The sequence below is a fragment of the Marmota flaviventris genome, chromosome 5 (assembly GCF_047511675.1).
Source record: "Marmota flaviventris isolate mMarFla1 chromosome 5, mMarFla1.hap1, whole genome shotgun sequence".
Classification (NCBI taxonomy): Eukaryota; Metazoa; Chordata; class Mammalia; order Rodentia; family Sciuridae; genus Marmota; species Marmota flaviventris.
In genome coordinates this window covers 12,192,417-12,218,770 of record NC_092502.1, presented here as the reverse complement: position 1 = coordinate 12,218,770, position 26,354 = coordinate 12,192,417, and the positions used below count along the sequence as shown (strand labels likewise).

Genomic DNA, 26,354 nt, shown 5'->3' with positions numbered 1-26,354 from the left:
AGGAGCCTCCGTGTTCAGCCATTCAGGGGCTCTCTGAACCCTGTCCTTCAGGGTTTATGGACGCTTCATTTCCTAGACATGATCAATTACACCACTGGCCATTGGTGAGAGATTCAATCTTTCTAGGCGCTCACCTCCCTGGAGATTGCTGGTGGGGCTCAAAATCCCAACCCTGGAATCCTACCTGGTCTTCCCAGTGACCAGCTCCCCCGTGAAGCCTGCCAGTCACCAGTCATCTCATTAGCATATGAAAACCTCTTCTCACTTTAGGAATTCCAGGAACTTTAGGAGCAATGTGCTAGGAAGCAGGGATGAAGACCAAGCTCCACTGTACCATATCACGTAAGGGTTCAGAGATGGTGGGGGTACCAGGACTAACTGAATGCAGTGGTAGACTGGGAGGCCCCATCAGCCCTTCTGTCACTGAACTTTCTGGACCCTTTGACATAGCATTGCAGAGCAGCCTGGTGAGTATAAAGGAGATGCATGTTTCCTTGGTTTATTTGGTCTGCAGCATGAAAAGTTTCAGATGTTTATTGGCAAAGCCTAATAGAAATGTACATCGGAGTTTGGGAGAGCGAAGAATGGAAATTGAGTTTTTGTAGAAATTGATCCAAAGAGTCTTTTGAAGCTGTCATGCAAGCTGAGCAACACTGTGAAACTCAGGGGAAGTCCAGGGGATTAGCCCATTGAAGGGATGGCCAGGGAAGAGCCCCAGTGCAGGCAGGTCAGGGACTCAGGGCAGGAGTAAGAGGGACTGGAATTCCAGGAGCAGCAGAGAAAGCATTCCAAAAGGAGCATTGGCAATGTTGGTCATGGGAGGTCAGGTCTGAGAGCTGATTGGAGGCATGACATTTTGCAATGAGGAGGTCACTGTTGAATAGCTAACCCTTTCCTAAAGTTTAGCATCTGCATTAGTCTGTTTTCTGTTATTATAATAAAATACCTGATGCTGGATGTCTTTATTAAACAAGATGCTTATTGAGCTCAGTCTGGAGCTTCCATACATGGTGTCAGCATGAGCTCAGCTCTGGCAAAGGCCTCCTGGTGGATGGCAGCACAATGGCAGATGTGTGTGCACAAGAGGAGAAATCATGCCACCAGGCAAGGAAGCCAGAGTGGCCAGCCTTGTTCTTCTATAACAACCTCTTATGAGAGTCACTCCAGGAATCCCATGAGAACCATCTTCCTGCCATCCTAGGGCAATGTCCTCAATGATCTACATCTCCCACCAGGCCCACCTCTTAAAGGTTGCCCAGCACCTCCCAAAACCACCACACTGAGGGCCAGGTTCCAGCACATGAGCCCTTGGGGTTCACACTCAAACCACTTCCAAGCTGTCTTTCCTGGTACCCAGCTGGAGGCCATTGGAGTGTGCAGAGGCCTGGGGCTGAAGTGCAGCTGGTCTTCCCTGGAGCACAAGGAATCCTGTGCCTCTGGCTTGTCTTCTCCTTGCACAATCCCAGGCTGCCCGCTTGACACTGGGCAAACTTCCATTCTCTGCTCAGAGCAGCGTGTGAGACGCGGGTCCTGCCTGCTTCCATTGTCCTTCACATGGCTTAATTTCACAGAACAAGTCTGTGCTCTAGACAGTTAAGGGAGCAGACAGGACCTAGGTGTGCATTCTTGAAGGTGGGAACTGTGATCACTTCCCTTCCTCCTTACCTCCTCGCTAGAAGGCTGGGAGCTGGCGTGCTGGCCATATCCTTGCCGAGCACAAAATGGGCTTTTCCTATCAGATGCTGAGGATCATAGCTCCCTAGAAAATGACTGGGGTGGGAGAGTCATCTACCCAGTAAGTATGTAGATTTAGGAAATGTGTTTGCAAATCCCTTGTAATGAAGCATGCAGATGCCGGGTAAGAGGGTCCTGGCTTGCCAGCAGGGTGAAACTCACCAAGCTAACACAATTGTCAGGGATGACAACAGAATTAGCATGACTACATGCACTCTGTGATCCACTTCCAAGGCTCCTGAGGCAGGCGACACCCTGAAGGAGAATTTGTTTCCTTAATAGGAAAGAACAGACGGCTCAGTTGTTGGCTTGCTGCGTGTTGTGTCTTTTGGGTGGGGAAAAAAAAATGGAGAAGATCTTAGTTGTGAGGTGCAGAAGCGCATCTAGCAACTGTCCTTCAACTCTCTAAACCTGTCCTCCATCGCCCGCATCTGCTCTCCTGATAGCTGCTGCAGAGACGCTGATTGCGCCCCCTCACTCATTCTCCATTAGCGGTCAATCCTGCATTTGGCCAAACTCAGGACGGGACCCTGTCATGTGTAAGAGTGAGGGAGTCTCTGCCTCATGCTATGAGAGACAGAAAAAAAATAAATAAACAAATAAAGCAAGTAGTTGCAAACTGTGATAAACGCTATTGAGGGAAATAAGCAAATTCAGCTGTCCTAAAGGGGGATCCCTTCCAGGACCCCCACCAGTACTCAAATCCAAAGATGCTTGAATCCCTACATAAAATGGCAGAGTTGAACATAATCTAGCCATATCCTGTGAGCTTTAAGTCACATTAGATTACATATCTAATATAACCTAAATGGTGCATTAGATATGTATTAGGTGTTACACTGTATTGCTTAGGGAACAGTGACCAGAAAAAAAGTCTCCTCGTTCAATTCAGATCCAGTTTATATATGTATATATGCATATTTTTTTTCTGTTTGAGATTGTTGAGTCTGTAGATGCAGAAATGGGGGAATGGAGGGCCAATAGCCGTTGAGATGGATGGTCAGCGCGGTAGCATAGAGGAGGCTCCAGCCCAGAATACCTGGGTTTGGATCCCAGTGTCTCTGACCTTGCAAGGAACTTAACTCCGCACTTTAGTGTCCTTGTCTCACGTGGGGATAGACTGCGGGTATTATACTGAGTGAGAGTCCTGAATAAGAGCTGTTTAGACTGGGAGGTGGAGGGTGCAGCCATGGGAGGGTTGGGAGGAGGAGTTTCAGGGGAGAAAAGAATGAGCAAGTGCCCTTGGTAAAGAACAAGTGGGAATGTTCTTAGACAATCAGAATGCTGGGTGGCTGACGGAGGTGGGCAAAGGGGAGAAGAGGAGAAAGAGGGCTCCAGGGGCTGGTCAGAGCCTACCACGCAGGGGGATGCCGAGTGTGTTGCAAAGGCTGGTGTTCAACCAAATGCTCATGTGTCAGCTACCTGCTGTAATGCTCAGGGAGTAGAAAGGGTTTGTGTCATGCACCACGTGTGACTCAAAACCCCCTCATGCCTCTGAGGTTCCCCAGGTAAGATACACGTGACATAATCTGTGCATTCTTTCATTAGGTTGGAGGATAGACAGAGCCTGTGCCTCCTTGAGCCGATGGAGATCCCTGAATCTCTTCTTGCTGTCTCTCAGCTCTGCTCAATGTAGTTGTCTAACAGTCACATTTACTGTTTTTTTTTTTTTTTTTAACAACCATTAATTCTTTGGCCACCTAGATTTTGGATTGTGGTTTTGGACAGATGTTTTTCTTAAAAAGTTTATGATTATGATTTTCAATTATCTGCTAATATATGGGTCTAAAGATCCATATTACCCAAAGTAGCAGATGCTGCCAGAGCCATTAGAGGTGATCATTAACACGCACTGTGCAGACTGCGTTGGTTGTGGGTATACATTTCCTCAAAAGAATGGTCTCCTAAAGTCCAGTTTTCTGGACTAAATGGTATTAATTATTATTTTCTGATGTCCTACTAAAGGAGCATTCTTGGTGGGGTGTGAATCTTCATGTCTTGAGGTCTACAAGGGTGGAAAAAATGCAGAGGTTTCCCGTGATTAGATGCACTTTGTGATAAGCCTCAGGTGATTCATACTATTGTGCCAGCAATTAAGAGCATCCTAAACAGGAGGAGCCACAGCATTTTACAGTGCTGTCCCCTGTCCCCCATTTGATACCCGTTCCTGCCTTGGCCTCTGCAATGTGGACCCCCTCTTCTCAGTCTCCGTTCTTCCCAGATGCCCTCTTCAGAGGTCCTTAGTCTCAGCCTGGCCTTTGCCTCTTTTCACTCAGCTCTCAGTCCCAAACTGCTCCCCCAGTTGCCACCTGTGGGTGGAGGATGCAAAGCCAGCAGGTTCTGACCCCAGGTTCCAGGCCCAAGCACCATCATTTCCTTCTCTCTCCTCTTTGAGTATCTCAAAGGCCATTCAGAGTCAGAACCAAACTCACAATGCCCCTCACAGGGACCCACACTCCACCACCGGGTGAGGCAGGGAAGAGGGACTTGTCCTTGACACCACATTTTCTCTGATTCCCCATATGCATCTATTCTTGTCCCCCTGGCCCCAAGCCCATATCTACAGAGATGCTTGGATTTACTAAATAGACAAGTATAACACCATAAATATGGAACGTTTCATGTCTCCCTTTCTAATCCTAATTCTTTCTCTCTCCTACTTCACTGGCTAGGATTCTAGGTCATTTTGAATAGAAATGACGAAACAAGCCTGGAACCGTGACACACACCTGCAATCCCAGAAACTTGGGAGGCTGAGGCAGGAGGATCACAAGTTCAAGGCCAACCTCAGCAATATAGTGAGACCCTGTCTCAAAAAAAAAGGGTGGGGGGAGGGGGGCTGGTGGGGTAGCTCAGTGTTAAAGCATCATTCGGTTCAATCTCCAGTTCAAAAAAACAAAAACAAGAAAAAGAAATGAAATCGTGAAACACCTTGTACCTTTGATATTTATTGTAGATGTTTCCATCAGTTGAAGGAAGTCCCTTAGTAATTTGATGCTGATGTTCATTATGAAGAGATGATAGATTTTCAATGTGATAATTGATGTTCTGAATTTATTTCTTCCATCTTGATTGTTCCTCCTCCTTGTAGTTTTGTCCCCCCATCCTCTACTTTTTTTTGAATTGTTTTCAATTTTCTTCTTCACTTTTTCACTTTATGAGTTTGAAAGTTACATTTTATATTTATTTTGATTTTATATTTATATATTATTTGGCTACCTAGATATTTTGTCATACATATTTAATGTAATAAGATTTAAAGTTAATATCTTTTATATTTCCCTTGAATAATAAAAGGATCACTTTCCTCTTGAATACCATGCTAATATCATAAAGTTTAACTTTAAAGAAAATAACTCCACAAATTAGATAATGTTTTAAATAGTCAGTATTTGTTTATATATTTTCACCAACAAAAGTGCTTCAATGCTACTACATGGTACACTTAAAAAATAGTTAAGATGGTAAATTTGATGTTATATGGTTTTTAACCACAATACAAAAAATTAGAAGTTCATCTTTTCTCTTTTTTACCTTAGACCTTTCATTTGTTTTCCTTCTTCTTGAAGTAAATATTTTAGAATTAAGTTTAGTAAATTCTGCAGTAAAGTCTCTCAGTTACTCTGATTTTATCCTGAGATACGAAAGGACGTTTTCATAGACATAGAATTATAGTTCTGCTTCTCATTTGTCTATTTGTTGGTTCACTGATCTTTGCTGTTTCTCGTCAGGCCTAGCTGACAATCGTACCATTGTTTCTAGGAGTGGTATTTCTTCCTGTCTGGCAGCATAATTTCTTCATCTTTGATGTTTTGTGGTTCCCCTTGATGTTATTTAGGGATGGTATCTCTGATACAAATTAGTTTTCCTAGATCTGGAGTTTTGTGTGCTTAATTCCAATTCCAAATAAATTCCCACTCTTATCTTTTTAAATATTTTCATTTTCTCCATGTAGCCTATTATCTGTCTGAAATGTCATCCAATGCATATAAGCCTTCATTATATTCCCCAGGTTTCAAACTTTTCATCTTATCCATCTTTTTTTGATTTGGGGGGATTCATTTTGGCTAATTTCTTTGAACCTATTTTTCATTTCATTCATTTTTCTCTTTAGCTATGTCTAATATGCTGTTTAAATCATTGAGTTTTTAATTTTGATAATTATAAATTTTCAGAAGTTCATTTAGTTCCTTTTCAAAACTACTTTATCATTTTTTAAATTTTTTATTTCTTGATTATATTTTCAAGCACCATTTTGGGATTTTGAAATATATTAATTATGTTGATCTTATCTTCTTGGTTGTAAAATTGCAATAGGAAGCATTTGTGGGTCTGAATCTGCTGTATCTGTTTTAGAGCTTTGCTTCCTTTGCTTTTCTTGGTCTTGTTATTATTTCAATGCTGGTGGTCCAACCCAGGGCCTCATGCTAGGTAAGTGCTCTACCACTGAGCTACATCTGCACCCCATATTTTTTAAAGCCAATTTTCCTTTATCAGTTAGTATCTGTGTGTTTGTGTGTGCATGTGTATGTGTATGTCTTGAATTAAATTTTTATTTACCTCCAAAGAAAATCAGAGTTTCTGTCTTTCACTTGAAGGCAGAATAAAGCAGAGATCTATTTAAGTTAATTTCTCTGCTTGTCGATGCAGCAAAGAACATGACTTTGGAAAAACAAATAAACAAACAAACAAAACAAAGTGCAGGAGAAGACTGGCTTATGGCTATGCATTCCCAGTGCAGATGTGTCCACATTCCCCACCCAGTACTAAGGACATTTGTGTAATGAGTCTACCCCTCAACTACCCTTACAAAGAAGGGGTGACAAACCCAGAAGCCAGCTTAATGCTAGGGTCTCCAGGAAGCAGGGCTCACTCTTTTTGTCCTTCAGTAGACATCAACATGGAAGTCTCAGGACGCTAGGCTTCGGCTGATGCCTTTGAGGTAAAGTTGGCTTTACAGTTCAGCAGTACCACAGTCCGACTCGGTGTTGTCTGTCTCACGTGGATTCTTACTATCTTGACAATTCAGTGATTGGTTTTTAAACCCATCTTTGGTAGTTCTTCCATGGTGAGGTTTCCTAGGGTTCCTGTCCAGCATGCTGTTAGAAATGAAGGTCTTCAGATCTTATTCTGTCCTTCAGGGCCACGTACCTGCTATTCCTGAGACCTGGACCACCCTTCCCTCTCCCCTTTTCTCCACTTTTCTCTTCCTGACCTTTCCTGTGTCATTTCAAGTGTCACTTCTTCGGGGAACCTACCCTTTTATTTTATGGCTAGGTCAAGTCTCTATTTTATGTTTTTATTGCCCACAAAATTTGTCCTTGAAGTACATGTCACAGTTGCTGTTTTATATGTTTGGGGGTCCACTTTTACTTCTCTTTATAGCACATTGATCAGCACACAGTAGGTGTCCAACAAATTTTTGTTGAATAATGAATAACACTGTTGTTGAATAATACTCTTAAGGAAACCCCAAGCACAACTACTTAGCCAAGTCAAAGCTGCCCTGTCCTGGAATTTAGAGTCCACTATTGTTGGTTTTTTCTTTCCTTCATTCCTTATAGGTGAGGTGACTCGACTGCTCAGCTCATTTGGCTTCAGGCCAGCTATGCACCACTGGGTCAGCAGGGTCTGATGACTGAACCGCAGTCCATGATTTTAAAGCTCACCTGCTTGGGAGAGAATCCCTCTTCTTTTTTCAGCATTTCCTCCTCTGATGTGATTTAATATGAAATCTAGTACCTCCCCCAATGCAGCAAAATTAGAATGTGGCCTCTCCTAAATCCTAGAAGTCAACACAAGGACCTGGCCCTGTCATGTCCTGCAGCCTGCATCTGCTGCCTACAGTGCATGCTCAGCTTTTCTGAGCCTGGGCTTTGGCCACCCCCACACCCAGTCCACTTGGGAAGGCATCTGCGGGGCATCTGCGGCAGGTGGAATGTATCCTGGGGCTAGCTCAGAGATAATCTCAGGGCCTGCAAACCCAATGATGATAAGCAGCTTGTCACATGTGGGCATTTCTCCACTTTAAAGACTTGCTCTTTCAGCCCACAGTATTTTTTCCTCCTTAGGTTCAGAAGCGACACCCTCCATATCTGTCCTGTGCAAACCGCCATTGAATCTTGGTTCCTCTTTTTAAGCATCTGAGTAAATAATGCAAGTTTCTATGTCAAAATGAATTGACCTATTTGCCTAGTGGTGGGGGTTTGGCTTCGCTAGTGCTAGCTATCCAGTGCTTATCTGATGCATATTTACATATTTATAGCACCCTGCACTATAAATCCAATGATGAATTGGACAACCCCAGGCCTAGTCTTCATGGACTATTTGGTATAGTTGGGAAGAGAGTCACTGAGCAGATGATCATGTGGTTAAAGCAAGGGGAGGTGTTAGCCATGAGCCTCAGAGCAGGTAGTCAGGTCAAGTCCTAGGGGGCCAGGGAGCTTTTCTGGGAGAGTGCCATCTAAGTTCCAGCTTAGATGTTGGCTTGTGAGGAGGAGGGGTAGTAGGTGAAAATAAAGCCACAGAGAGCTCCCTGACAGAGGGAGCATGACCCAGGTGAACTGCAAAAAGGCCAGAATGGCTGGCATGCAGAGGCCCAGGGACAGAGTGGCTGGAGATCACCTAGAGGTACAAGAAGGGGCAGACCTTGAAGAGCCTTGAATGTGGGGCCATGGCAAGTGGCTACAGTCTTCAGAGCAATGAGGAGCTGCTACAGGATTTTAAATGGAAAATGCGATGATCACATTTGTGTTTCTGTAGAAAATGGATTGTCAGGGGATGGGCACGAGGGAGGGGAGATTGATTCAGAATCTTAAAGGTGACAGGCAATGGAGATTTGGGTGACAGTGGAGGTCCTGAAGCAGGGGAGGAGAAAGTGGCTTTGAGAGAGTGAATTAATAGGCTCCATAACTGAATGACATTTGCACTCTTCAAGATCCATTCCTTCTTACTCCAAGCTCTGAATTGGGTGCCTCTGGGTCTGTATGCTCTGCTTGGAAATTCTGGAGGGTGATGTGTCCCATCTTGGCTCTTTTTTTTTGCTACTAAGGATTGAACTTGCAGATGCCATCTTGGCTCTTTAACAGTAAAGCCAGTTGGAATCCTGAAGGATTTAGGTTATAGTGTTACTTAGTGGTAGAGCCCATGCCTTGCCCTAGTTTAGATTCCCCAGTACCATGCATGTATACCATGCCCGTGTGTACACACACACACACACACACACACACACACACTCCTGAAGGCTTATCTCAATGTTAAGTATTAAGTGGAGATGGGAGAACTGGAAATTAGAGTTGAATGACCTACTGGAGGTCACAATTTTTACTATTGCTGGCTCTGGTCTAGAGCTCAGCCCCACAGCTCGGACCCCCATGTTCTGCTCCACTGCCCTCTGCCATAGGCTCCTCTGGCCCTCTGCCCTCCAGCTTTCTCTACAGAGGTCTCCAGTGATGCAAAGCCAAGGGTGTTTGAATTCAGTGCCTTCTTGGATATTCCCAGATTTCAAAACAAAGAGTTTTATGGCACAGGTATTTTAGAAACTGGCACCATTAGGAAAGAAAATGTTAAAAATTCTATTTACACACACCAAATGTCAGGGCTCCCAGTGGAACAGAGCAGGAAGCCTGGGGTTAATTATCCTCCTCAGAAAGCCTGGACTCAAAGGACAAAGTTCAGGTGCTCTTGGCATGACCACAGTTTATAATAATAATAACTTGACATTCTTAGGCAATTGTCTCTCTAGCTGCAGTCTATGTAGGAAACCAGGAGGGAGGTGAGAATGAGCTTCTCTACTCCATACTGGAGAGGGAAGCTGCCTCCTGGGATGTGACCTTGTGTTGGGTCTCCTTTTAGCCTGGTTTCCTGGGTGAGAATGAGAGGACACAGGACAGGCTATGGAGAGGATTGTCCTGATATGGGCTGGAGGGAGAGATGCACTCACCCCTGAGAGCAGACCTTGCTTTAAAAAATTAAATATAGCATTCATTTGTTAAAAAATCAGAAGATAACATAAAATTGTCTAATGGGACTCTCGCACACAGTCCCTTTTCCAAGGGATTTTTCTATCATCAACTTAATATATAGATTGCCAGATTTTACAATTTGTGTGCGTATGTATGTAATCATTCTGCAACTTTATTTTTTGCTATCATTTATCATGGAAACCTCCTGGGTTATTAAAGAACTAGAGGATGAAATGAAAGAGATGCAATGAAAACCCAATTTCTTCTTGGCACCCAAATTTTTCAACAGAGTATTCCATACAGAAAAATCTAGAAAGGACTCCAATAGATATTTGCTCTCCTTTTAAGTGGTCAATGCAATTTGTTTTTCTCTGAACAGAAGCATGGAGGGGTATGTGCATGTGTTTTTATCCTTAGGAACATTGTTTTGAGAACATTCAATTTCTAATTATATCAGAGAAAGAAAGCCCCAAATGCCATTTTTCATGCTAATGGAGAAATTTACTTAGGCACAGAATTATGCTACTTGGGTCCTTCAGCCAAATGACAGAAAGTCTGCAGCTCTCAGTGGAATGAAGGATGGCACGGGGCGCCCGTCACACTCGATTCATAACGAAGAGTTCTCTCCGAGGCTTTGCCTACGTCTTATTACCTACTTACTGTGAATTTATTACATAGGGTCGCCATAATTTAAAAGTAAAGTGGATGTTTTAGATGGATTTTCTTTCCTCTCTTCCATATTGCTAACTTCTACCTTTTTTTTTTTTTTAATTCAGGTTTAGGCATCCACCTGAGGCAGTTTTTCTTCCGTGATTACGTTAATTTCTATGCCTTTATTCGAGACAGTTTTCAAAGCAGGATTCCCCTCATGATGCAGAATTTGTTTTCTTTCCCCTCAACCACAAATCCTTCTTCCCCGGGATTATTTACAGCAGGAAGAAAGACTCTAGTGAAAATTCTTTGCAGTTTGCCCTAAGGGCTGGTCGCTCCTTAAATGTCACCCTCTGGAAAAGTAACAGTTCAGTACAAACCCTTTTGTCATTGACAGAGAACTGGCTTCTGTCTGGGCCCTGCCTACTGCCCACTGGGGGTGTTCAATGAAATACCACCACGCAAGGCTCTCCAGCCACAGGGGCTGCTTGACTGGCAACATTAAGGTCATCCTAAGCCTCCTTTACTGCTTCCCTTCCAGAAAGAGCTTCCCTACTTTGTCTTCCAACAAAATAACTCCTCACATTTCAATTTTGTTACCCTTTCAAAGAAATCTTGTCTGGCCTTTGTTGATCAAGAAAGCTAAGCACAACCTCATTGCACCAAAATTTCACTTCTCCATCTGCAACTTCTATTTCAGGTTCATAAACCTTGGCACAGGGGAAGGGGTGGGGGGGACGGTGGGTGACAGTGACCATACAGGGAAGAGGCAGATCAGACAGGGACCCTCTTCTCAAGCTTTTTCTAGCCCTATCACTATGACAGAAATATACCTGCTGACCGCACTGCAGGGTTTCTCTCTATAAGCAGGATCAGTAAGCACAAGAATGATTTTCAGACAGACTCGGCCACTGGTTCGGCTACAAATTATGCTCAGTGCCAGGTAAAGAGAGAGAGAGAGAGAGAGAGATTGGAGAGAGGAGCAATGGGAGAGAAAGACAGAAAGTGCGCTTGACTTCCTGGCTCTGGTCTTGAAGTATTGTGATTTTCCCAGGGTAATCACTCTTCTCAAACCAGGAACAGCTCAGTGGTTCTTTTTGGAAGTCAGTAATTTATACCTTTTCAAATAAAGCAAATGCTTGGCTCCTGGGTGGGAACATCAGCCCAGTCACCTTGGATTTAGAGCTCGAGTAAGCAAAGGTTCCAACCAGTCAGCCAGCTTCCCTCTGTCCTCCCCTGGGCTCCCAGTGCTGCCCATCCCCCACCTGCTCCAGCTCCTAGCTGGCTGCCACTTAACCCTGTCCCCAGGAGGGGATGCTGCTTAGTGGTTAATGGGAGAAGGTGGGAGGCAGAGACACTCATGGCCTGAACTTCTGGTTCTGCCATTTATGAGTTGAGTGACTTTGGACAAATGATGCCATCTAACTGTACCTCCGTGTCCTTATTCACTTCATGGTAATTCACCTACATGATGGGGTTGTAGTACGGATCAAAGAAATAAATATGGACGCAGCACTCAGAATAGTAAATGCTTAATAATAGCAGCTGTTGGCAGCAGTTGTCTTAGTGGAAAAGGTAATAATAGTAATTACTCATATCATCCTTGAGATCTATGGGTGCCCTTAACATGAGCCCACGGCAATGCGTTCTGGATTCCTAGGACTTTTCTGTGCAGCCACATTGAGGCTGCTGAGATTCGCTTCTTCAGTGGTTTTTCATCTGCTGACCCGTGTTTGTAACTCACTTTCGATATTCCAGGCCCGTCGATGGACAGAGGGACATTATGACAGAGATAGCCTCGTTTCCTGTGTGCTTGGAGTTGACACTCTGATGGAGAAAGCAGTCGAGAGGTTTCAGTCAGCTTTCTCACTGCTGTGACCAAAAGACCCAATCAGAACAATTAGAGGAGGAAAAGTCTACCTGGTGCTCAGGTTTCAGAGGTCTCAGCTCATAGCAGCCAGCTCCTTTCCTTGGGGTTTGAGATGAGGCTGAATGTCATGGTGGGAGGGTGTGGCAGGGGACAGCAACTCAAGACATCACACCAGGAAGCAGAGAGAGAGAGAGATCTCTGCTCAACAAAGACAAAATATATACTCCAAAGGCACGCCCCAGTGCCCCCTCCTCTAGCTACACCCTACCCGCCTACAGTCACCACGCAGCTGATCCCTTTTCAGGGGATTAATGCACTGATCAGGTTAAGGCTCTCAAACCAATCATTTCATCCAAAACCTTTCTGCATTGTTTCACACGTGAGTTTTTGGGGGACACACATCTAAACCATAACAAAGTTGTTGCTGAAGATGAAGTTTTGTGATAGGGACGTCTTGGCCTCCATGATGGTGTGTGCAGTGTGTATCGGTCACCTGAGGGAATTCACTAGGTAGGTGGCCTCCCTTCTGTGGTATCCACTGAGTACGTGGCATCCCATTTTGGGGACGAAGGGGTTGCAAAGTAACACAGTGGTGTGCTGGGAACTGAATACTTTGCTCAGTTCTAGAAAAGATCCTGGAATCATTTAAAACATTTTTCATTTTAAAAAGCTTTCAATTAATTTGGTCTCGCTCCCAGGCTCCTGTGAAACGAGTCAAGTGCATATCTCTCCAAGAGCAAATTTAGGCAAAGATGGGACTGGGTGAGGGAGGCAGAGGGGGCTGGGCCGAGGGCTGAGGCTGCAGGGCACCTCCGGGGCTGCTGGGGAGGGAGGAAGGAGGCAGGGAGGACAAGCTGTGGTGGTGGGGGGGGGCATTGCAGCAGGGTGGGTTGGGGTGGACTGGGGGGGGGGGCATTGCATTCCTCTAAAGATCTCCTCTTTAAACTGTATTTTCTCTTTTGCATATGCAAAGTATAGGTGAGAGGTGCTAGCCCCTGTGGAAAGGGCCAGTCCATGTGGATGGAGAACTAGCACAGCACCTGACCCTTGGCAGTGCTTGGCCATGGTGTCTACCTGTTCTGATTCTGTTTCGTCTGCATGCAGTAATCAATGATCCACCCGTGGGCTCGCCCCTCGCTGGATGGCACATGCTAAGTTCTCACTAGGTGGTGGTCTTTGTGAAGATGCCCATCTCTCTCCCTGTGGCTTCTATGGCTCAGGAACCAAAACTGTAATGTATTCAGGAGAGGAATTGCAGGTGATGTAAGCATAGCCTGCGTGTATTGGGTTGCTGTCTGCATGGGCTAAACACGGTGCCAATCGCTTTACATGGCATTTATGAGGTGAGTGTCCCTAATCCAAAAGTCTGAAATCTGGAGTGCTCCAAAATCTGAAACTTTTTGAATGTCATGGCTCCACAAGTGGAAAATTCCACACCATGAAACTTTGTCTTATGAGCAGAATTACCAAAAGTGTCAGATAAAGTGACCTTCAGTATATTTGTATAAGGTACCTATGAGCCTCATAAATGAGTTTCCTATTTGGGCTCTGGTCCTGTCACTAAGATACCTCACTATGTAAAAAATGTAAAAATCCACAAATCCAGGAAAAAAAATCCCAAGCTGAAACACCTCTGATCCCATTTTTGGATGAGTGGCGCTCTACTTACATTTGATTTTTGGAAAAACTACAGGGAAGACAACATTTTACTAATTGAGGAAACTGACCCTTAAAGAGATTGTGTTGTAGCCAAGGTTTGCTCCCCACACTCTCCCTGTATGTGGCAAGGCAGGATTTGGAACCTAGAGAGTTTAAGTTTCTATTTTACCTCCAAGAGGCAGGACAACAGTCAGAGGGATGCCTGTAAGGGTCACCTAGAGGAACTGGCAGTGACTGTGATTTAGAAAACAAAATGGGGCCCACTTCGCCTCTGGATACTACAGTGAACCTGCCAGCGTGCCTCACAGCCCGAGTAGCTTTGTTTGGATTCCTCTCCCTTGGGCTGTGGGCTCAGGTTGGCTATCTCAGTTTTAGGCCAAGGCTCGATGTACTTACATGAAGGAGGTGGAAAAGAGCACCATGTGCACCATATGGGGCTGTGTTTGCACTGGGCGAGTGCTCAGCTGGGCGCAGTGTCTCCTTAATGAATCACGTGCGGCTGAGCCTGACTGTATTTATCCCAGCCCTGGGAGCCTGACTGTGATGGGGCTCTCGGCTCCAGAACAGTGCCTTGCAGGTTGTTTCAGTTTTCCTTGTGGCCAGGGCCTTGGGGCCCTTCCATAATTTGTTCCCTGGCAGAATCAGCTGGATTGTTGAGTACCTTTCTAAGTGTTCTAGGCCAGAAAACAATGTTTCTCTCCTGAAGCTATAACAGAGACCAGGTGCTAAAAAAGGACCCTGGAGCAGCATCTGCGCCCTTGACTTCAAGGCCAAAGTGCTGCAAATAGATGAGGCTGTATTTGTCTTTGCAAGCTTCTCAGGAGGCCCTGGAATGCCCAGTTGCCCCCATCTCATAGAAAACTATATGGTGTTTCTTCCATATAGTCTCAAACTCCTGTGTGTTTCTTGCCTTAGCCATTTACTACTCAAAATATCCCTTCTATTTATTTACACCCAGATTAGAGCATTTGCCACGATGATCACTTCTAGGCTCAGCAGTTGTGTTAGTTTGCTTTTCTATTCTGTGACCAAAATACCCGACATGAACAACTTTAAAAAGGAAAGATTTATTTTGGCCCATGGTTTCCGAGGTCTGTGCCCATGATCAGCTGGCTCCATTGCTCGGGGCTCAGGTGAAGCAGAGCATCATGGCGGAAGGGCGTGGTGGAGGAAAGAAGCACAGTGGGGAAACAGGAAAGGGAGCCAGGGACAGGAGATCCCCTTCCCAGGCACACCCCCAGTGACCTACACTTTCTAACCAGGTCCCCCCTCCTGCAGTCTCCACTGCCTTCAGTGGTCATTCAGCCATCAGTGGGTTAATCCCCGGTGAGGTCAGAGCCCTCAGGGTCCAATAGAAGCGTAGAAGGAGAAGAATGCTGAGTTCCAGTCCAAGCTATCCATAGGGACGGTCTGACCTAGAGCGAATCCCATCTCTCTTGTGGATGAAAACAAGATTCAATTTAGTTTGAAATCAATGGAGAGTGTTGGCCCACTCTTTAATAGAGTCTGAGGTCCTCTCTTCCTTCCTACCTTAGTCAAATATTTAAAAGATGGCGATGCCAAGTCACTTCCCTGCTCTGGCCCTCTGACTCTTCATCTGTCCAATGAGAGCATGGACAAAGTACTCTCTGGACTTCTCGAGAACTCTTGGTTTCAAACCCCACTCCAGGAAGCAGCAGGAAGAAATTTGTTCCACTCTATGAAGTTGTGACTAGAGGAGGGCTGCAGAGAAACCAACCATCACTAGTTTAATTAGAGTGCAGTTTGTTGTAAGGAATCTGTGCAGCTCATAAAAGCCAAAAAGTGGTCATCAGATACCGCATGAGTGGGAACCAGAGCAGTCCCTGAACATGAGCCCTGGAGATCTACCACTGAGATGACTCCCAACAGTCCGTTATTATGTTTCTCTGTTAAAAATGACGACTTACAGAAAGAAAGAGAACTGACCAAAAAGCCATTCAGTTGATGGGTGGATGGGGCTGTCTTTTAGCAGAAAAGTGTCACTAGTGACCATCCCTGTTGGTGGGGCAGGTAGTTCCCATGAAGATTACCTGGTCATAATGGCCTCTACCACACACACCAGTATACCAAGGAGGATGCCTGACTGAAGAGCCCACTGGCATCTCGATACTGGGGCAGCCAAGTCTGGGTGTCAAATACTGATGGGAGGCAGTTGTCAGGCTCAATACTAAGACCAGTGACTTAGTGGATGCATTGTGATATAGTCTATTAAATGTTTCTGGTAGCTGCAATAGGGGAAAAAGTAACAGTTTTCAAAAGCAAAATTCTGGAGAGATGGACTATCCATTGGCTAGAGAAAGTAGTTGTGGGGAAGCCAACATGACCACGTTGAATTAAGATCCAGTCTTCTTCTGTGCTTGATCAAGGATAGAATGGGACTCTGGTCCCATTTTTTCCACTGAGATGATGTATTAGTTTGTTTTCTGCTACTACAATGAAATACCCAAGGCCAGGCAATTTTATAAAGAAAAGAAGTGTACTGAGCTCATAGTTTCTGGAGGGTCACGGCCATGGTGCTGGCATTGACTTGACTCTGGTTGATGGCATCACGCTGGAGCACAGGTGAGAGGGAGAGTTCATATGAGACAAGAAGCCAGAACATAGCTGGGTCCAATACTGGTCCTCTTAAGAGAGCTACCTTAATCACTTCCAAGGGTGCATTCCAGTGACCTACTGACCTTGCAGTAGGTCCCACCTCTCATATGTCTTACTACCTCTCACATCACCACATGCGTCCAACCTTCCAACATGAATCCTTGGGGGATGAATCTTATTCAGACCAGAGCAGGTGGGATTGAGCAGGTTTCAAGCTCATGAGAATTTCCTGTGTTCTTACCTGTGGAGTGGGGATGACAGCAGGGAAAGTCCTCTCACAATTGGCAGCAGGACAGCAGCTAGTGCTCCCTGGGGCCTAGCTCTGTGCTCAGCCAGCCACTGTGCAGTCCTCTGCCAGCCCTGTGGCCGCCGACACCACAGGTGGGAAACTGAGGCACAGGAAATTGAGAGAGGTGGTGGACATGGAGAGCTGGGCTCCAGAGCCAGACGGCCACGCTTGCATCCTGATTCTGATTCTGGCTGGGGGGCCAGGCTCTGCCGCTGAAGCCCCACCCTCTGCCAAGTGGGCAGGATGATGGGGCTGCTTGGTGGCAGGGCTGTGAGGAGGGGGATGGCCTAATGGAATCCCAGAGGGCTGGGCACTGTTGCTCTCCATGAGGTTCGTGGTTATTGACAAGGTGCCCCGTTCCTGCAGGGCAGTGGGGGTCTTCACCCAGAGCTGACTTTCCCTGTAGTCCACACTCTACAGGAGGTATCTGTGGCTCCAGGAGAAGGTCCAGAAGAGGTGAAGAGGAGCAGGGAGAGAGAAGGGCGAGCCTTAGAGAAGAGAATGAAGATGCCCAGGGCACAGGGCCTCTCTGTGACCTTGACCTAGATTCCTAGAAGGTCAACGGCAATTGCCAGCTCCCTGGAACTGATTGGGACAACCAGCTCTGGCTTCCCATTAGCTTCCTACTCCAGGAGGATTTTTGAGATGGCCAGTTAGGAAAAAAGAGAGAAAGAGAAAGAGGAAGTGGCTGGTGATGAAGTCCCCGATTCCCACAGAGAGAATGACCCACACTGAAGATGATAAACAGAAGACACAATTAGAGCTAGGAAACAGAGGAAAGAGGGGAGAGGGGTGGGGCGGGCATTGTGCAGAGATGGCAGCGAGGTGGCCGTGCTGGTCCAGCTCTGGGCTTCAAGAAGCAAACACACCTGTTAAGCCTGTCAGTGCTTTATCTGAGCAAAGCACCTTTACCAAAGCCCAGGCGCCGACAAGTTTTTGACATGTCAGGCTGTGACAGGAGAGACTCTATATCTGAGCCGGTGACAGGAGTCCTCCTCTGTGCATTTCACACTGGATGCTGCAGATTAGGCTGCGGATATTTCACGGTTGGCGATAAAGCTTGTTTGGAAAAGCCTGGGGCTGAGCAATACTCCTGAGGCGGGGGATGGGTGGTGAGACTTGGGGACCTGATTCTCTAGGAGAGGATGGCTTCCAGGCACCATCACATGTGTACATCAGGAGGCACTGGAAACCTCTGGAAGGAAGCACATCAAAATACTGACAGAGCTGACTTTTTTGCTTGGGTTAATGAGAATTCTCAGTTTCTAAAGTATGCATTTGTGTTATTTTTTTTTTTTATGATAAAAATGTAGGATCTTTGTAATGAGAGGAGAAAGAGGCCAGAATAAGTGTCCTCCTGAAACAAGGGAACAGGAGGCCCCTGAGTAAACTGTGGGGCCCGTTGGCCATGCAGGTTGTGGGAAGTGGGAGGGGCGGTGGATTTGAAAATATTTCTCCTTGATGTTTCCAGGGTACTTTGAAAATCTGATGACCACGGCCTCCCCTCTACATCTCCTGACCCTTTTTCTTTTAAATTTTAAATGAAGGTTGTAGCTGGCGCACTCTTTCAAAGATGTTGCCTGTTGGCTTGAGAAATAACCCAAATGTGTCTTCTTTCAGGCTTTATGAAGGCAAAGAACAGATGGAGTTTGAAGAATCCATGAGGCGGCTCTTTGAATCCATCAACAACCTGATGAAAAGTCAACATAAAACCACCATCCTTTTGCAGGTCGGTTCACACTACAAAACAAAAAGAGAAATCTCTGTCTTTTCCCTTGGTCATCCAATAAATAACCTCATGCTGAGATAATGACTACTTTGGGGCTTAAATATGCAGCCTGGTGTTAATTGAAGGCTGGGCTGGCTGCATTGCTGATAGGGCTCCTGGGGCAGGAGGAAGCAGATGCCCTTTTTGTTTCCCATGACTGCAGCAGGGCCTCCTTTTAAAATAGCTCCCAAGCTTGTGTTATCTGGAGGGAAGTCAGTCAAACTTGGTCTGCTCTAGTGGGAGAACAGAAAGGTGGCAGTTTCCTATTAAGGTGGGGCTCCGACTTAATTCTCAATCCCCTTCAGGATTAAAGAGTCTGTTTTATAGACAAGGGGTAATTTGGAGAAATGGGATGTTGAATGTGGGGGTTCAGGATGCTCATTTGCAAACTGTGTACATCTCTGAGAAACCTTGAAGGCCTGCCCTGTGCTTGGGAAGCAGGGGAGCAGATGAATCTGAATGCAGAGGCTGTTTCAGGGGGACTTCCAAGAATCCACTCCTGAGCATTGGGCTGTGTGTGGAGGGCTGCCCAATGCCTCCTGATGGAAGGAACCCAGACACATTTATTTAAATCAATGAGCTAATGCAGATTGTTGCTGCTGCTGGTTTTAAAAATCAACATTATCCTTTTAGTTGCTAATTTAAATATCCATTATGCAGGGGATTGCCCAGCTCTGTTTAGAATGGATCAGGCAAGTGTTCAGCCAGAGTGGCGCTGAGGAGAGACGGAGGCAGAGTCTGTCGAGGGCGTGTGCTGCTGACGCTAAGGGCACCAAACTTTGCACATCAGAACCACCTGGGGATGTTTAATAAATTCTGACGCCTGGTTTCCACCACCAGCCTTGCTAATTTAATTGGTATGGAGTGCAACCAGGGCATGGGGACTTTCAAAAGCTCCCCAGGTTGTTCTAATGTGAAGCAAAGTTGGGGAATTGCTTTGCTAAGGGCTTCTTTTGGTTTAACAAATAGTGGGAGCCTGTGTGTGTGTGTGTGTGTGTGTGTGTGTGTGTGGTAGGAGGGCTCTGTCTTGCTTATCACTGAATATCTAGAACAGTCCTAATACATAGTGGATGTTGAACATCTGTCAGGTGGATGGACACACAACCAGGGACAGTGATAAGTGTCCATTCTGTACATGAGAGAGCTGAAGCTCAGCCCGTTGATAAAGCTTCCACAGGTCTCCACCCTGGGGAGAGGCAGGACCAGCATCCTGATCTCTTCCTGCCTGGCTCTGAGGACCGCGCTGCAACCTGTACTTTCAGCTATCTGTACACTGATTGTTTTGCTCCTGCTGTGGACCTGGATGTCGCCCTGTGATGAATAGGGGCTGTGATCTTGCAGTTTCACTTTCCTTTCCCTCTTACTGGTTTTTAAAGACATCTTCCTCACATTCCTAAAGCTCTGGTCATTCTTTGATCAAGGGGCTAGCAGGGGCAGAGGCAGCGGCAGCGGCAGCATGGGGAAGCAAGGCAAGAGCCCGGCCTGTCTCCCCCTCTGCCCCCCTGTGCATCACTGAGGCAGCTGAGCTTCTGGGAAGGCGCTGCGTGGCGTTAGGATATGAACTAGCGCAGTGGGAGAGGTTGTGGGCTGAGTCAGGCTCCAGGGAAGCAGCAGAAATGGCGGCCAACACTGTGGGGAGGAAAAGGAGCAAGGCCCAGAGAGGGGAAGCCGCGGAGGAGAGGTCAGAGCTGCCCCTGTGGCTCAGAATCCGTTTCCCCGTGATGAACCACATGTGTTCTGGGGGAAGGGAAAGATGGAGGGAGTAAGAAGGTGGGAAAAGAAAGGAGGAGGAAGAAAGAAAGGGGGCAAGGACGAGTGGGGAGTGCATGGGCAGTGCCCTGCAAGGGCTGGGTGCACAGGAACGGGCTTCTCTGTGGACCCAGTGGCCTTGTGCAGGTCATATAACTTCCCAGCGTCTCTGTCCCCTCGCCTGTGAAACCTCCCTGGGTGAGGATCCAGAACACTCTGCCAAGGGGCAAATCGCAAGACTCTGTGCCAGTGCTGAGGACTAACATGATTGTTCCAGTGTGGGCACAAGGATCTTCTCACCCCGATCCTCATTGTCTGGGCAACTGTGTCAGGAGCCCCGCTTTCTCCATGATTTGGGCCACATTATGCTAGTTTCCTCTTATGGATTCTACCCTAGAGCCTTGCAAAGGCGTTTTATCTCTTTTAAACTTGCTCTAAGGGCCAAATTTAGCTTCAGGGATTTACATAAAGCCAATGATGCTTTCCACCTATTTACATGGTTGTTGAAAAGTCATCAAAGAGGGATTTAAAGTCATATTCAAATTTGGAGAGCAAATTCAAGTTTGGAGAATAATGTGATGCTGTTTTGGGTGTGAGGAATGAGCTGAAGATTCAGAGAGGTCAAGGCCACGTGACGTCAGCAGAACTCAGGCCAGGAATGTTCTGTAGACTTTGGTGTTTGTGACAGGAGTTGGGGGGGGGGGGGGCGGGGCTCCACATGTGGGTTTATAACTTTGGGAAAGTCATTTCCACTTTCTGGGCTTTTGTTTACCTTAAGATGGGGAGTCCAAAGTCAAATTTAGAGGACAAGAAGGATTGAAGAAGTAATGCACTTAAGGCTTGGAGGATAGGGCTGGTGCATAATTATTTTCAGTAATTTATACCTATCCCTCCAACCTCTTCAGAGACTAAAAGACTCTGGGGGGTCTTTTACTAGAATGGAAGCTATTCGTGCTCTTAACCTTGTCACATGAAGCCAAATCGTGTCAGTACATTCATTTATTCATTTAAAGAATAAACAAAACAAAGCCAAATACACATTGCAAGGAGAACAGACTCACATGAAAGGACTATATGGGGAAAAAATGATGGCCAATTTTCACCTGAGACACAGCATAAGGTGTCTGGAGGTTGAATTCTGAGTCTGCAAGGGGAACAGCGGGAGAGTGCTGTGATGTGTTAGTCCTGTCTGCCACGGGCATTGGGTGGGAGTGTAGAATAAGAATGCCCAGGGTCGATGTTCCTGGTGCAAACTGAGTATTTCCAGCAGGGTAGCAGCTTTGGAGAGAACCCTTTGCCATGTCTGTGTTAGTTCCAGCTCAGATCAACGCTTTGTGAGTTCTGGGACTTAAGAAAGTTATTCCCCATCTGAGAGGTTCATCTGGCTTCTGTGAAGTGCTTTCTGTGGCCTTCCTTACTGTTCTGAGTTGGCATGACAGCAGCTCCCTCAAAACTGCTGGTTTAAATTTAAAGCCAGTGGTTCAAAAAGGGCAGAAAAAGCAATAGAAAGGCCTTCTACTCATCGAGGACCCACCTGAGACAGGCTCTACATTATGTTTTTAATTCTGCTAGAGATCTGCAGAAAATTGATCCTCCACATCCCTGAGAGGCTCACAAATTAAATAACTCATTGCAAAGTATCCCTCTGCACAGTGGCAGAGCCAGGTCCCCTGACTCCAAAGTCCATGTCCTTCTCTACACCACAGGAATGCCTTAGGCCAGGGCTATCCGTGTGCCAGCCCCATGAGCATCATTGGCAAAACCAATAGCAGGTTGACAGGGCCAGCAGGAGACACTTGTGAACAGGATGCAGCTCAAATGTGAGCAGAAGGCCCAGGGTGATGTTGCACACCAGCTTGCCCCTTGTCCTTGAGATCTGTGCCGTCTCACAATGCCCCGGTTTGATGGTACCAGTGGATTGAACAGAACTGGTGAGTTGGATGGCATGTTCTCTTGGCCACTTGATCACCACACATGCTGACAGACCCACCAGCATGTCAAGAAGGGCAGGGGCCCTGTCTGTTGTAACCCCAGTGTCTGGAGCAGTGGTTGGCACACAGTAAGTGCTCGATTATCCATCGGCTGAATGAATGAAAGGATGAGAAGCAGCGTCGACCATTTCTGTTGCGTTTTGTTCTGTTTTGTGTTTTATCGTTTATGATATGTCAAGCTACCGAGCTAAAGGCTTTACATAGATTGTTAGCTCATTTGATTTTTTCTAACAAGCACCTTATAAAGCAAAGTCTCTTATCTCTGCTTTTCAGACGAGGCGAGGAGGCTTAGCGGTTGAGTGACTTAACCCTCGGAAACGCTGGCAGGTCTTGGATTTGAATCGAGGCTGTGAGAGTCCGCAGACCATTTCCTTAGTCACCATAAGGAATAGTGTAGTTTTATTAAAGACCCAGCCTTTGGGCAAAAGGCTGAAGGAGGGGAGCTAAATGACAGCAAAGATGGGCGGAGCTCGGGTCACAGTCACGAAGGCACCCCGAATCAGTGGGCTCCACAGCCCCTCCTTTTCTCTGTGAATATTGTAAATGGCCAAATGTCCAGACTACGGGAGAAAAGCAGCCCGTTCTTTTTTCTGTTGTTCTTTTTAGATGACAGTAGAGTGTATTTTGATGTATTAAATATACATAGATTATAACTTATTCTAATTAGGATCCCATCCTGTGGTTGAACGTGAATTCTCTGGTGGGTATTCATACATGATCAGGGGAGAATTGTGTCCGATTCATTCTACTGTCTTTCCCATTCCCATCTCCTCTCCCTTCCCTTCATTCCCCTTTGTCTAAGCCACTGAACTTCTAGTCTTCCCTTCTCTCCCCCTTGCTGTGTGTTAGCATCCACATATCAGAGGGACATTCCTTAGGTCTTTGGGGACTGGCTTATTTCACTTAGCTGATAGTCTCCAGATCCATCCATTTGCCAACAAAACTCAGAAAGTCATTCATTTTTATGGCTAACATTCCATGGTGTGTATACACCACCTTTAAGCAGCCCATTTTTGAGAAGTGGTCCACAGGATGAACCCCAGGTGTAGGGAAATGCCATTCCATGTCCACAGCAGGTTGGGCTTTTCCTCCCAACCTTTCAGTCATCCTTTGATTTTGCCCTCTTCTCCACTTGCCCACACTTAGGGGCCACAGTTGGGAATGATGACAGGTGGCAGGTAGAGTGACAGTTTGTCCCAATGAGAAAGATGTACTGACACTGAGAGATCATGCTTTTCCTGCAATCTTCTCGTCAACCCCTAGATTAGGTCACTATTCTCTCCATTTTCCTGACCAGGAAACTGGACCACAGAAATTTAGCTTTTTCCAAGGTCACAAAGTAAAGTGGCCTTCCCCTGGACTTGGGGTCAGACCGTCTGCCTCTTCAGATGGCTGTTCAGAATACTGAATTCTGTTTCCTCCTGGTGAGACCCAGGGGCCAACGTAATGTGGTGACAGAAAGCATGGAGGAACACGTGTTCTAGAACCTGCTGGCCTTCTTCCCTTCTTGCTCCCTGAAAGAAAAGAAAACTATGTATTGTTTAATGAAACTGCACTATTTGGTGGTGATTAGGAACCAGACCTCTCGTCTTGCACAGCCTGGATTCAGGTCCTAGGAATATAGGTGACAGGCGAGACTCCTGGGGCAAACGCCACTTCCTTGGGGAAACAGCCTCTCTGAGGAAATGCCCTCTTTGGACCTGTTCTGGGGAACCCCTGAGAGAATCTGAAAACATTGAGCAGATGGGGCCCCTTTGAGTTCAGGGAGGTGGGTCTGCTGGTTTGGGGTTTGTTGTTTTTAAACAGTGGCTGTTGCTAACAGCCTAGAGTGCTCAGTTCTGCATGAGATCCCTCTGGGCAGCAATGATTTCCATTGCTGGGACAAAGAACCGGAGAATAACAACCTGGAGGAAATGTCTGTTTTGGCTCATAGTTTCCGAGGTCTCAGTCCCTGCTTGGCTGACTCCATTTTTTTTTTTTTTCTGGGCCAGTATGAGGCAGAACATCATGGCAGCATGGTGTAGTGGGGCAAAGCTGCTTACTTCATGGAGGCCAGAGGCAGGGGAAGAGGGAGGGAGAGACACCACGGACAAAATAAACCCTTCAGATGCATGTTCCCCCATGAACACATGTAACTAGGCCACCTCCTGCAGTCTCTAGGCCCCAAAGTGCCTCCAGCCAGAGTTCAAGCCTTCAGCACAGGAGCCTATGGGGTCATATCAGACCCCAAGTACAACAGCCCCCTTGTCTTCTTTCTGGGCCAGTCAAACCCTGTCACTGGGTTTGGGTCTTGCTCTCTTCTTGAGGACTGTAGCTAGCCTTCAACAGGAGGTTCCAGAGTTGGTGATTAATCTAGGAAATTACCTGCCCCCCCATGACTGCCTAATTTCTGATCTAGCCAGTGTTTTCCTTGTGGCCAGTCTTGCAACCTGCTAGATGTGTGAGGAGGGATGTCACGAAACTGTATTTCTTTTCAAAAAAGGGGGCTCTTCATTCTCTTCTTTTCCCAAGTTACCCTTCTTTCTCCAACATAAACCTCCCCCTTGCCCAGAAGAAACAACTTTCCCAAAACACCATGGCCATCTGCAGAGCAGAGTACGTTGGGTAGGAGCCAGTGGGGCCACTGGGGGCATGCTGCTTACTGGCTGCTTGGCTTCTGGCAGGTGACTTGACCTCTCTGTATCAGTGTTTCTCTTTGGTGAAATGGAATGGCAGTATCTACTCGTGCAACAGTCATAGCATTAAGTAAGATCATGCATGTAAAGTGTTTGGCACATACAATGTTTCCAATAATAGTCCCTATGTTAAAGCCCTATGATTAATAGTGTATTTTATCTGTGTATGCACATATGTATTGCATCTGTGCATATATGTGTGTGTTTGCTTTAAATATTTTATACACTATGGAATATATACTATTGTTTTATGCATAACAGTATTAATGATGAGAGTAGCAGTCATCTCAACAGTGAAGCTGAGCAGTTCCTAGGAGTCCGGAACTGGAAAACCAACCTGTTCCTAGCTCCCAGGCCTCAGAAACATGCAGCAGATAGAGGTCCCCAGTGAATCATAAGCTGAGCTGTCCCCTCTGGGAGTGCAGGGTGGTAGCACCTGCTGTCACCTGCTCAGGTGTGTCAGGGGAAGAATGTGGCCAGAGCCTTGTGGCTAGTGCTGGCTGTGACAGTAGTCTTGGCCAAGTTCCTAAGTCATAGATAGGCTGTCCCTACCTGAAGAGAGAGCCATGGGCCTGCCGGCTCTCTGTGGGGCCTCGTGGGCCAGATGAACATTAACTCTTCTCCTGTGGTGTTGATAACACCCTAAGTCTCCGGTGACAGCTACTCAGTTGTTCAACTTTATTACCAGCCTAGAGCAGGACGTTGGGAAGATGGGCTCCTTCTGAAGCCGCCTTCTCCCTGCCCAGCTCCTCTGCACCAACAGCTGCTGTGTGTACATGCAGGCATCTGTCTGGAACCCTGGGGACTGTGATGCTGTGGTGTCACTCCCCAGCCCGGGAACGAGAAGCAGCTCTTGAACACCAGCAGCCTGCTGCAGACACTGAGCCCTGGCTTCCCCCAACTTGCCCAGGGGTTGTTCTTTTGTTGCTTCATTTGGTCTTAATTATGATAATTCACATTATACTTTGTGAAGGCATCGTGGACCAAGAGCAGGAGGGGGGAGATATGATGTTTAGGGATGGATGCACTTGCCTTGGGGACCCGGTGAGGGCCAGGCATTACGATAGGCATATGCACTCTCTTCTATGTCATTCTTGTTACTGTACCTGACGGTGCAGCCCACGGGGTAGGGAAATGGGGCTGTGCTGAGTGCATACGGGGCCTGGGTGGGGAGCTGGCTTCACACCCGTGTTCCTGTGGGCTAAGAATGAATGAAGAAATGGTGACAGCTACTGGACCGGCCCTTCTCAGATCACATGGGTCTCTAGACTCTAGAGGTGGGGAGAAATGCAGCCTGCAGCTTCGTTTGAGTTCGCCAGCACAGCATTTGAACAATTGAACAACTCATTCTTAGAGAGAGTGTGGGTTCCAGTGCCTCATCACTTCCA

At 46.5% G+C, this 26,354-nt stretch overlaps 1 protein-coding gene across 3 annotated transcripts in view; it reads left to right on the top strand.

Moving 5' to 3' along the window:
• The window catches only part of Dock2 (dedicator of cytokinesis 2), a 400,432-nt gene that overhangs the window by 73,644 nt on the left and 300,434 nt on the right, over window positions 1-26,354 (top strand). For all 3 annotated transcript variants that reach the window (XM_027938544.3, XM_071611997.1, XM_034636841.2), the window contains exon 23: window positions 18,404-18,512. In XM_027938544.3, coding sequence (XP_027794345.1) covers window positions 18,404-18,512 — 109 coding nt within the window. The remainder of the gene's footprint in view (window positions 1-18,403; window positions 18,513-26,354) is intronic.